Here is a 12309-nt window from a genome sequence, read left to right on the forward strand (position 1 = left end):
TCATGATAGTTAAAACTATTAAGTAGTTATGTTTTTTATATTAAACTGTTTGCCTGAACCCATCATTTGACTTTAGTTTTCTATCGAACATATAAAAAAAGAGCAGGCGCAGTTACAGATCCTTGAAGAATATATTTTATTCAGGTGTAAAGGAAATGTATCATGGCTAAAATAAAAAAAAGGAGGCAAACTGCTGTAATAAAATTCAGAAGTCAACTAAAAAAAAGACAAACTAACATTTAAAATTACAGTAGTGATGCAACACGTTTGCACACTGACTCCGGCGCGGTCACAGCAGTCGTCCTCTGCACTCAGTGGAGCCGCAGCAGCAGAGCAGCACCTTCCCCTCCACGCTGCCCACCTCGTAGTTGTAGTCCCAGGTGAGCTCCGTGCCGGCGCGGATCCGCCTGCAAGGACAAGGCCGGTCACTGTGTGGATGGAGTTAAACCAAGGGCTGCAGATAGAAGCTTTTCATTAATGAGTCCATTTCCACCATGAAGTGTGTTTGTGTGTTATATACAGTGAAACGTTGGGGAACATAACACTGAGTGACACGGCAGTGCCACCCTAAGGCTGTGGCCACCAACACACCGCCCTGTTATAAATAAGTCCTTTAGCTCCTAGTCTCGAGTTCGACCACTTAAAATAAAAAAACTGGGGCTTTCACACGACCTAGGACTCAACCAGCAACTTCCACCGCATGTCATCCATGATTCGTGAGCTCGAGCCCTAGAGTCAAACGCTGCTTTGTCTTTGAGAAGCTCACAGGAATGTCTGAGAAAACTCAAGACAATATTAAACTACAGTGATGATGATGATGACAATTAACTGGACATTCATCAAGACTCACTTGCTGGCAAAGAACGCCACCCAGGGAAACCGCAAATCATGCGTGTCCACGAACACATTCTGGACAAAAAGGTTAGGGCTGCAGCTGTGCTGTAAGACAGAGGCAGACGTGACAGAGATAAACACGCGGCACCACTAATTAAACTGGCATCAGACTCTACTGTGATCCGCGCTGCCGCAATATTTACGTTGAGGTAACGTCCGAGGTTGCCTTCCAACTTGGCATCAATGATGTAGCAGGACTCTTCGCCGTCAAAGAACAGGCGTGTGTTCTTCGGAGCGTTGTCGCCGCCCGCTCCGGCTGGTCCTTGCGGTCCTGGTTTCCCCTGACCGCCCGGTCCTCCCCCTGCTCCTGCTGCGCCGGTTTTCACCATCAGGCTGTGGTTGCCCTTCAGGGCGATGCCGCGTGTAGATTTAACCGCGACCTGCTTCTTAGTAACACCTGAGGGAGACAGCGACAACAAAATGACTCGCGTTAAAACCCGTGGGGTCGGATTCAGTGTGACGTGACGTCATTCTTCGTTCATCTCTCTCTACCGCTGGCGGCTTTCTCCTTCTCCTTGTTGTCTTCGGATCCCGAACTGATGGTCTGAACGTCATCACTGTCAGACAGAGTCATCACATCCTGCTTCTTCCCCATTTCTGGCTTCACCTGACTACCAGAAAATCAGAATTATTTTTAAAAGCAATCTAACTTTAAATGCTATTAGTGATTACGTAATTAATCTTTACTTTATTGTTGTTGGCAGCATTGAAATAAACTAATACATAGTTAAAAGTATATTATGACAAGAATAACACACCTCTTGCTGTCTCCGGTTTCCTGTGGTAGAAATTAGAAGAAGAATTCTATATTACTTCCATATAAAGTATCTAAAATAGATATTCAACATGATTCCATTTCTGAGACACTGCACGTGTTCTATAAAAAGAAGTTGGAGTTTCAGAAAACATTATTTTTGCTTTATCCACTCTGTTCTCACCTTCTTCATTCCCTGGTTGGTGAGCCAGGAAGCCACCTTGCTCTTCCCAGACTCCTCTGGCATGGACGGTGGTTTGTCATCATCAGTTCCTCTGGCCGATGCGCTCAGTCCATCTTTACTGTCTTGACTCCCTGAGGCCGAAGACAAAAATGAACTCTTCCGAAACACTGTATCTCCTTGCAGGATTGCATTCATTTATATCAGTGCCTTCCTCTGGGTGAAAGTCTAATAACTGTCTCACCTTCCTTGTTGCCCTTGACCTGACCACGTGTGGTGTAACTCCTCCACACAGAGCTGGAGCTGTAGTAATTTTCCTTCACAAATGTATCATCTGAACTATCACTTTCATCTTCACTTTTAGAGTCTCTGTCATCGTCATCATTGCTGTCGTCTGATGAGCTTGAACTTTCACCTGTGACAGAGAAAAAGACGAAGATAAATAAATCCTCATTCAGAAACTAATCAAAGATGAGGGCTGCTCTGGTCCCTTTTGGTCCAGCGTTGATAGAGGAGTGGACTGGACTTACCCTTTCTGGACAGACGCCCCAGAGAGTTAGCTGATGCTAAGGCAGACGGCTGAATTTTTATCCTGGAAAGGTCCACGCCGCTGCCCTCGCTGTCCGAACAGTGAGCTTCACTCTCATAACCCTCCTTGAAGTTCTCCACACTCTCTATATGGTCCAAGTTGGCAAAGTACTCATCACCCATCTCAAGGCCTTCTTTGTCTGCAAAGTCATCCGTCAAGATTTTTCCTGAAAATGGGAAAACAAGTTATTGGTTGTGTATCAGAATGCTTCACTGAAAACCTGATTGCACAGTCTGGGTAACACTGCACCTCTCACAACTATTCTGTCCCTTTACTCACCCGCGTAGATGCAGACAAAAGATCCTTTGGCCACATCATCCAAACAGCGAATGCCCCATCCTTTATTCTGGGTCTTAAAGAGCTGAAGACGAACCTGCAGCCCGTGCTGCACCAGTCGGTTGGTGCACATCTTAGCACAGCATTTACACCTTTTGTTACATTCGTAGATCCTGAGAATCCAACAAAAAGAAGCAGACGGATAAAGAAGAGAAAACACCATCCTCCTAGGTGTAATTATCTTCTTATGTTACATTAGTTGAGATTTCTCTACATGCTTAGGACTGACCCTGTGGGTAGACACTCCTCTAATCGTTTGTGCAGATAGCCAGCATTTGCATTGATCTGTGCCCCTGGTGTACAGGCTGTAGCCTGGAGGGTCAGCTGATGACACGAACACTTGGACCTGCAATTAGAACATAATTAACACCTGGCTTCAGAATATCATCAAGGGAAGAAATATGAAGAATGATAGGTCTCAGGCGAACAGCTTCACTAACTTGTCTTGACAGCCGTCAGTGCAATCACACCCAACCAGGAAATCTGAACTAGTGTTAATGAATACTCCATCTTCAGGAATACGCTCTTTACCTAAAGGAATAAAGATAATAACCTGTCAATATCTATGTACAAAGTAAAGGTACAGTAAAGGCTTCATGCAAAAATGTAATGCTTTATGCAACATAAAACCTTTAGCATAGAGCTTCCTTTAAACCAACAAAAGCAAAAAAGATTTTAATTCAACTGTAACAAAATTTAATTTATTTAATCATTATTATGATGAGATGTGATTTAAATACTAGTTTAAAAATAAATGAATTCGATCTACCATAACCCTTCTTTATCTCAGTTCAGTCCTTACTGTAAGCTACTTTAGGAGGGGGTGTGCTGTCGATCTCATTGACGCAGGACAATGGAATGTCCTCCTTTCCACCAGTGATGTCCTCAAAGTAATAGAAGGGCCTCTGTGGCTGGAAGTGCCGGTCCACGAGTACGTAGGGATCCAGACAGAACATCTCCAGGAATATAAAGTCACAGCGTGTCTGGAAGATGTAGCGCTGGATTTCTGCCATGTTACGCAAGCAGAGGCCACATGGAGCTTTGTAGATCACGTGGAAAGACATCTGTGGATGGAAAGAAGAGAAGGATGCTAAAAATGCAAAGAGCTTGTTTTAAGGTGAGGCAAGTCCATGTTTACCTTCCGGTTGACTTTGCGCCGTCCTGTCATACGTCTGAAATCGTAGAGTAAAGGTGTGAGCAGAGGGTTCTTCCCAAGGTACCGGTCTGGTTTTGCAGGTCGGACACGGTTCAAACAGGCGGGCTGACACGTGTGCGTCATGTAGAAGATGCGGTCCGTTGGTGCACGGTACGAGGGCTGATGCGGGACGGTTGCCATTGGGTGGCCGATGGGAGGCATAGTTTGAGGAACGGTGGACACCTGTTTCTGATACGACGGGGTGAAAGCGGGTGAAGGGGTGTTTGGGGCATTCAACGTTTTTCCACTGGGGATTCACAATCAAAAGAAAAGAAAACTTGCAGTTAGATTTGAAAACATAAAATGTACAAGAACACATCACTTTTAACAGTCCTTGGTGTGTGTGTGTGTGTCAAACTGGACACGCTTTAGGCCCCACAGTAGGACGGATTACCTGGGCAGGCTGCTTGGACTGGAGGACAGCGACTGTAAAACCTTGGAGGCATGTGTGCCTCCCACTCCTGGGACAAATGGAGATGTGCTCTTCTTTGCCATCTGATGTTTATTGCTTAAACATATAAAATCATTAAGTCAATTCCCATTTGTAAATAGCTAATAGCTGACAAGTGCATTTGTTCCTTCTTTCCATCTAAGATAAATTGTGCACAGGGTTATAGATTCTGATTGGTTAAACACTCGGCAGGCACCACTCACTCGATGCGTGGAGACTGCAGAGACTGAGGGATCTGCGGGCTCTGCTGCGCTTGTTGGAGCCGTTGCTGCTGATGCTGCGGTTGATGCTGCTGCTGCTGCGGTTGATGCTGCTGCTGCTGCGGTTGATGCTGCTGCTGCTGCGGTTGATGCTGCTGCTGCTGCGGTTGATGCTGCTGCTGCTGCTGCTGCGGTTGATGCTGCTGTTGCTGCTGCTGCGGTTGATGCTGCTGTTGCTGCTGCTGCGGTTGATGCTGTGGTGGTGTCTGCACCGTCTGACTGGGTGCCTGCGGTGATTTGACAGGGGAGGCTCCAACATGTCCATCACTGGTGTATTGGACTACAGGGCCCTTGCTTCTCAGTGCCCCTGGAGATTGAAATAAACAGTGGGAAATTAAAGGGATAGTGATATACTAGCTCTAAATATCTCTTAAATTAAGAATACCCCAAAAAGAAAACTATTACTATTAGTGAAAATTACCCATGTTAGGTCGTGTCCTCTGCTGTCCAGCCAGCTTCTTCTCCTGAGCGTTGGCCGTGGTCATCTTCAGGTTGAACATGGGCTCCAACCGGGTTGAGCCTCGATAGATCCATTCGCTCCTCTTATCGTCCTGATCAGGGCAAATAGACAATTGATGATTAGTCAGGAATAACCCAGTGAAAATGGTTTAACCCAATATCTTTATAAAAGGCAGCTGTTACAGAGTTAATTACATACCAAAAAGAGGATCTTGACCAAGCTGCCGTCCACCTCCTCCACTTTACTTCTCCACCAGGTCCCCTCCCACTCTGTCTTGATAATCTGGCCGACTTTCAGCAGCACCATAGGTCTGCTGGGATAAGCGGTGATGTACTCCTCAATGAAGTCTCGACACGATGCATCTTCGATGTCCTCCCAGGTATGTTTTACTGTAAAAACAAGAATGACCTGCGTGATTTATGGGGCGGTTTATCACATCACAGTCTACGGCCTTTATGACATCTGAATCGTAACATTTCCAGCAGATTAAGAAAATGCACAAAACCTTTTTTTAAGACAGAGATTAGAATATAAAGAAGTGAGGACTTACATGATCGACAAATAGGATGTAGCTCAGGTAGCGTCACGTATGAAGCATAGCCATCATCAAAAAATATCAGAAACCTAAAACACAAATTACAAAACAATTAACTGGGATACTGATTTGTGTGTTTGGACGTCTTCTAGGTTCGTCTGCCCACCTCATGCGGTTCTTGTTGTTGGGCATCTCCGCTACGATTCCAGCATAGAGCCATACCAGGTTTCCATCCTTGTATTTGGCTACAACGCGCGCTCCAACATACAGATTTTCCAGGGTGGGGTTATAGTCGAAGGCCACATGATTTCCAGAAAGCAGACTCTTCCCTTTATCAAACTTCACTTTATACTTAAATACACCATTTCCTGCATATGAACAGAGGATTAATAGCATAAATTTAAGATTGTTGCAAAGTCAGTAAATATGTTCCAGTAACGCACCAACGGGGTTAATAGCAACCAGTGTGCCTCTGTGCCACGTCTTTGTGCGTTTCTTTCCAAGAATGCTCATCCCAATCCGGAGCTCATCTTCTGGCATGTTTGAGTTTGGCCTTGCCACGGTCTGAGACGAAGACTGGGACACAAACACTGCTGGTGGTGCACCTTGGATACAGAAGAAATATAAAAGGCCATGTGTCAAACACAGCAAGGCTTAACACAGATACGATGCCCCAGTACCTACAACGCCTATGTGTACTCACATGACTGGGCCGGAGGTTGTCCTGGAGATCGAAGCAATGAAGTACCTGCTGAGGGCTTGTTGACCATTTGGGTCAATGACTGTACCTGCTGAGTGATTTTCTGCAGAGCTGTGGACACATCTTTAGACTGGAAAAGCAAAATAAATAGAGCATTGATCATCTGCTGTTGCTTTGTTTTAACAACTCCGCTGTCACCTTGCTAAATCTTTGAAAGTAGGGGTAGAAAATCTAACTGTACCACATAGAAACTGTTTTAGAGACACAACAAGAGGTCACACCATGTGAAGTGGAACTAGAGCACATTATAAACAAGCTTTTACTGTTCTTACCCCTGGATCTTTGGCAGGATGGGGAGACTTCTTCGGAGGAACCACTGAAACATGAAAAAGAATGTAAAAAAAAGAGAACAGGCACATAAAAAACTTGACATGACAATTACACTACTTACGACAGTCAACAGCGATGACATCGTCGTCGTCATCATCATCTATTTCAATGACCTCGGACGACAACTCCTTTGCTTCCCCGTCATCCTCTGAGCTGCTCTCTCTGTAGACGAGGCCGTTCTTCTGGTACGTGGCCTTAACCAGCCTCTCGCACTCAACTACAGACCTGAAAAAGCAGGGAGGGAAGATCAGCCACTCAGAATGTACTGACTATGTCCAGATGATGCTTATCAACACATATATTTAAATGTATTAAGTAGGTCTGCAATGCTGTTTTTTACCGCATCTTGTGTGTTTGACGCAGCTGATCTGCTTTCTCTTTAAATTAACATCTGGCTTTAATTAGACAGCATTTCTGTTTATGGACTAAAAGCTTTTACTACTCAAGAAATATATAGAATTGACCAATTCCAACTCACTTATTTGCATCTTTGAGAAGCTTCTCTGTCACTGCTTCCTCCTCCTCTTTCTGCTCCACCCATTCCTTCAGCTCCCTCAGCTGAGCCTTTTTCGTCTGCACAATCTCACTCTTCTCCACCGCCTCTTCAATCCACTTCTTCAGCTCGTCGAGGGAAATGCCCAGTTCTTCCTCCAGACTGGGGTCCCAGCCATCAACCTCCATTCTGAGAAACAAAAACAAGAATTCCAGGGTCTCCTTTTTGAAACACGTGGCACAAGTTGATTGTTGATATTTGACCACTTGTTGTCTCCATATATTTTTAAAGCCAAGAAAACTGTGTGCACAGCCAATGCACCTTTATGAGCACAAGTCTACAGCCCAGACTCTCTGTGCTGCTGATGCTCCACATAATGTGTCGCAGCACTAGATCATTACTCATCGAACATGTGTTATGAAGCTAGAAATGGAGAAGGCAGCAAGTTGAGAGCCTGCACAAACTTAGCTGCACGAAGGTGCAATGTTATTAATCGCACGGGAGCTGACGAAAGGTGCAATCTCCAAATACAACAAATGCAAAGCAAGAAGTGATGGCGCACATAATACTTTTTATTGCATTTAAAACATTTTAGTTTAATAATCCACCTTAACGCTTAAAAACAGAATCAGCTGCACTAAAAGCTGAATGAATCAGTCACTTTGAACCACAGAGAAGCCTCCTACAGGTTAACTCATCTGACTCACTGAAAACAGATGCTCGTTTATTAAGCCGATTTAGTTTCGGAAGGTAAATTAGCTAGAATTCTACAGGTAGGGCAACAAACAGAGGCTTCCAACAAAGCTAGCCTGTTAGCTTAGCATTAGCATGGACACTGTCTCACTTGCTGACTGACTGATGCTGGTGTCAAGGAAACAAACACGGCTGCTCAGATGAACACCGGACCGCACAGCTAACATTTTAGTAAGACACAGCAGGCAATCACTCTCACCTTTGACTGCCCTCCATTCCGTGGGCTCTGAACTAAAACGTTAGCTAGTTAGCTAGCTACCTGCTATCCAAAATAGGGACGGCGTGCTTGCTTTCCGGTGTACGCAAATGGGGCGGTGACTGTTCGCGCAAATCCATTCTGTGAAATCTCCGCTCACCTGGGTTATCGAGGTGTAAAAACCTTGCGCTCATCTCTATGAGGCGGGGCAAAAATCATAACCATAATAATATTAATATTATCGTTTTTGCGAGTTTAAGCAAATATTATGTTTTATATGTTAAGCATAATTGTAGGAATATTTACCGCCTAAAACGTATTTTTATTTGTAATAATATATGCTTATAAAGTATTGCTCTCAGACATGGTAAATAACAAAATCATCAGCTCATTCATAATACAGTTGTATTTTAACTGTTCAGCAGGCTTCAATATTAGTTGTTGCATTTACATTTTTTTAAAAATTCAGTAATGTATATTAAACATTTTAGATTTCTGGACAAACATTATTCATGAGACACATGTGAACACATGGGAGGCCCAGACCTACACATTCATAATATGAACAGCAGTAATGCTTGTAGGGTAGTACTTTAATTGGCTTGGTGCCCAGTGGATTCCATGCCTTCTACCATTTGAGTAGCACAAATAAAACAGTACTTCCAGTTTTAATGAGGTTCTTCATTTAGTTCAGTAAATGAGATGGCTTAAGGATGTGTTTTATGTAGACTTGAATCAAACTAAATCAACTGTCACCATGTGCATTATTCTTCTTCTGTTTATACCAAATACCCTAAAAGGAAATAATATGCATAATAATGCATAGAAATACGGACACATTTTGCAGATTCTGTTGCTGGAAATTCTGCAGTGATGAGTCAGTGACTAGTCACAGACCCACTAGTGATAAATTGCCGACGACACTGCAACTTGAAACACTTCATTGGAATTTTCTTCAGAACACAGCGTGATAGAATTTAGGGGAAAACATCTGTTTCAAATTATAGTTCAATCAATGAGAACTTAAAAACATGTGTTTTGTTACTAAGGGGGCCAATATGTAGACATTTACTTCAAAATTAAGTAAGCCACAACATTTTTGCACAGTAGTGTAATGTTCATGTTATAATTTATTATGATATTCACATATTTCAAAATGATTGACTCATCTATAAATCACTGTTTATACAGGATATATATGACTGTTCAACATTTGAATGAGATACTCACATCACGTGAAGTTGGATACTGCTGTTTGACACCTTTTTTGTAAAAAAAAAAAAAAGAATGTTGGATCAGTAGGAACAATAAAAAAGTTAATACTGGCCTCAAAAACTCTACAGTTCATTTTGTTTTGCTCTCTTGCCACCGTCATTCTTCTGTTTGCTCCTCCTGGTATGTGGTGACAGAGATGGCACTGTAAGGGTCCAGCACCATCTGAGCGCAGCGGACTATGGTCACCAACAAGAAGAAGCAGAGGAGGAAGAAGAAGAAGAGGGCAAAACCAAGATCCACGTCTATGTCCAGCCTGGCCACAGGGAGGACTGGTGGGTCCATATCCATACAGTCTCAAACTGCAAAGAAAGATGGGTTCTCCGTTCCTCGGTTTGCAACATCAAAGTACTTTCACAAATATCTTCCGTGTTCTAGTCTTTTTTTCTTCCCTGCATTGACACCTACTGTTCTCACAAGGATAAGGTGGACTACTGGACACACAGAGCCACATTTGGCACCTGTGTCCTATATTAATAGTTAATAAAGAGTTTGGCAACGGTCAGGTTGTTCCTGAGATTAGAACACTCAGGAGCCACTCTGGTCTGTCCAGGGAGAGGAGACCTTTACAGAAGATGACACCTTAACTGGAGTCACAGGATCCCTGGTCAGTACAAGGTGTACATACATGACGACAGAGGAGGACGTAGTCATACTCCAATACCCCAAAGGCCTTAAATGCATACGCTATATATTTTCATACAGTAATTTTAGTTTATACATATGGGAAGAGGTTTCAACATAGTTTGCCTTATAAAAGTGATAGAAGAAGAAAAATAAGTGGACAGAATGGTCAAGACCGAGTAAAAAGGTTGAGAAAGAGGATATGATGCCTTTGTGCCAATCTAGTTAAGAGGGGTAGGAAACTGATCCTGGCAAAAAAGTAGCTTGCCTGTATTCTGATGCCACTACACATACAGAAGTTAGAAGTCAATTTAATCTAGCTCTGGATATTAATTTATGATTAAGAACTGTTGTAAAAATATTATCAAACGCTGTACAGCCCCTTACAGAAATATATGCAAGCATAAAAACAAAACCTGCAGCAGAACCAGACACTCAGCGGACGTTCATCTACCTCGACTGGTTGGGAGTGAAAAGTGGAAGCGACAGAGATAAACAGGACATAAATGGCACAGCCAGTGTCTCTCTGACGAGAACCACAATGAACTCATTCAATGTTCAGCCCCAAGCAGAGAGGAGAATCTGATCCCAGGCGATAGGCACAGATGTCTGCGCCTTCACTGACGCAGAATGAGGAAAGAAAACAGATCCCGGCTAATGAAAGCAAACTTAGCTTTTGTTTCTTCACCAGTTAAGAACATAAAACTGTTTCAAGGAAGCAAATACATGTGTGGATGTCACTGGAAACCGCCATGATTCTTGCATGAGTGTGATCAGTGGAGTGCGCTGTTAAATACCCATCCGAAACAAGAGGGATTACACAGGTGCTGTGAAGCACTACTTTACATGAAACCTACGTATGCATCGTAAATTACAACTCACCTCATTTTTCACAACAATTTAATACAAAAAACAAATATTTCTCTTTAATATTTCATATACAGTATATTTATATATTTGTGTTTCTATAAGTGACAAAAGTTCACATAATTAGAAAAAAAATGGATACAGAGCAACCCATAAGGTTTTCAACAAAAAGGACACAGTCTTTAAAGATCTCAACAGGACATCAACACATACATAGTATTACATCATACGTGAAGGTTACACTTAAACTTTAAAAACAAAACAAAAAAAAAAAGGTTCAAATTTCAACTAATTTCACACATTTAAAAAAAAATTATTTTGTCCATTGTTTATGCCACAAAAACTTCCTAAAATCTTACAAAAACCAATTATGGCGCTTGTTATCAAACATTCAGTCCTAATAAAAATGTCACAAACAAGACAAACACTGAAAATTTGTTTTTGAACATTCTCACATGTAGATCACCGTTTATTCCATTTTAATCCTAAATACCCTGATTGAACCATTATTAAAACACCAATCAACCAGAAAAAGGGCGATAGAGAGAATACCAGAGTTTTTGTAATAATAAAATACTTGGAAACGTTTCAATTCAAACATTACTATCACATTTCTGCAGTTAAAAAATAACATTAATGAAACAATTTATAAGCAACAATGAAAGAATGGCTTTAGAAGTACACAATTCCTGCTTGTTAGTTATTGCTGAAGTCTTTTCAATATTTCTTTTACAAAAGAAGTACAAAGGCCCACACTTGGTACAGGGCGACAGAGAGGAGCAAATCCAATTGAAACCTATGGAAAGTGTTAATGATGGTAATTATACTGCACACATCCATACACACATGCAAACTGTATATATGTGGGAAAAGAAAGAGACTGAGATACAACCAGAACAAACCGTATGTAGTCACTGTAACACCATGTGTGCTGTTAAAGTACATAATCAAGAAAGAAAACTGTTCATGTTCCCTAAATGAAATATGATGATAATAATAACAATAAAAATAATATTTAGGTGAAGCCACCAATGTACATAAAAAACCTGTACTCTAAATCTGTAAAAATCCACACAACATTGCAGTGCTGGAAGGCAGAGACAAGCTCGATCATAAAACTGTGAGGTTTGCACAAACAGTGTCAGTTTGTGTGGAAGAGCTGAGGGAAGACACACAAAATAATAACAAAAAACAAAAAAAAAAACAAACAAAAAAACACAATCACCAAAGCTGTATATCCCTGTGAATTCCTGAGAGTTAAAATCAATGATAGAAGTGATTAATACATACGCTAAAGGGCTAAACCGTGTGTGTGTGTGTGTGTGTGTGTGTGTGTGTGTATATATATATATATATATA

The 12309-nt window shown here is 42.0% G+C and overlaps 2 protein-coding genes across 2 annotated transcripts; both read right to left on the reverse strand.

The window, feature by feature from the left end:
* Positions 1-119: 119 nt before the first annotated feature.
* setdb1b (SET domain bifurcated histone lysine methyltransferase 1b) lies at positions 120-8336 on the reverse strand. The gene is made up of 25 exons (XM_041067644.2): positions 8191-8336; positions 7224-7427; positions 6807-6970; positions 6688-6731; positions 6359-6485; positions 6099-6260; positions 5822-6023; positions 5671-5744; positions 5319-5509; positions 5082-5211; positions 4604-4967; positions 4344-4457; positions 3893-4196; positions 3557-3818; positions 3195-3285; positions 2984-3100; positions 2698-2867; positions 2360-2584; positions 2074-2244; positions 1833-1963; positions 1653-1672; positions 1387-1505; positions 1038-1291; positions 851-939; positions 120-407 (listed from the first exon to the last, which is right to left on the reverse strand). Exons 1-25 carry the CDS (start codon positions 8205-8207, stop codon positions 290-292), a joined length of 3864 nt encoding a protein of 1287 aa, XP_040923578.1. The 5' UTR covers positions 8208-8336; the 3' UTR covers positions 120-289.
* An 839-nt stretch (positions 8337-9175) lies between these two features.
* Positions 9176-12298, reverse strand: LOC121201688 (cortexin domain-containing 1 protein-like). Its single transcript, XM_041067645.2, has one exon. It carries the CDS (start codon positions 9748-9750, stop codon positions 9559-9561), a length of 192 nt encoding a protein of 63 aa, XP_040923579.1. The 5' UTR covers positions 9751-12298; the 3' UTR covers positions 9176-9558.
* Positions 12299-12309: the final 11 nt, after the last annotated feature.

The sequence above is a fragment of the Betta splendens genome, chromosome 16, assembly GCF_900634795.4.
Source record: "Betta splendens chromosome 16, fBetSpl5.4, whole genome shotgun sequence".
NCBI classification, from domain to species: Eukaryota; Metazoa; Chordata; class Actinopteri; order Anabantiformes; family Osphronemidae; genus Betta; species Betta splendens.

Coding starts and splice junctions, on each gene's coding strand:
- LOC121201688 (XM_041067645.2), bottom strand. CDS start 9,750: ATGGATATGGACCCACCAGTCCTCCCTGTGGCCAGGCTGGACATAGAC.
- setdb1b (XM_041067644.2), bottom strand. Junction 3,819..3,892: donor GGCGCAAAGTCAACCGGAAG/GTAAACATGGAC, acceptor TTCCATCCACAG/ATGTCTTTCCACGTGATCTA. Junction 940..1,037: donor ACCTCGGACGTTACCTCAAC/GTAAATATTGCG, acceptor TCTGTCTTACAG/CACAGCTGCAGCCCTAACCT.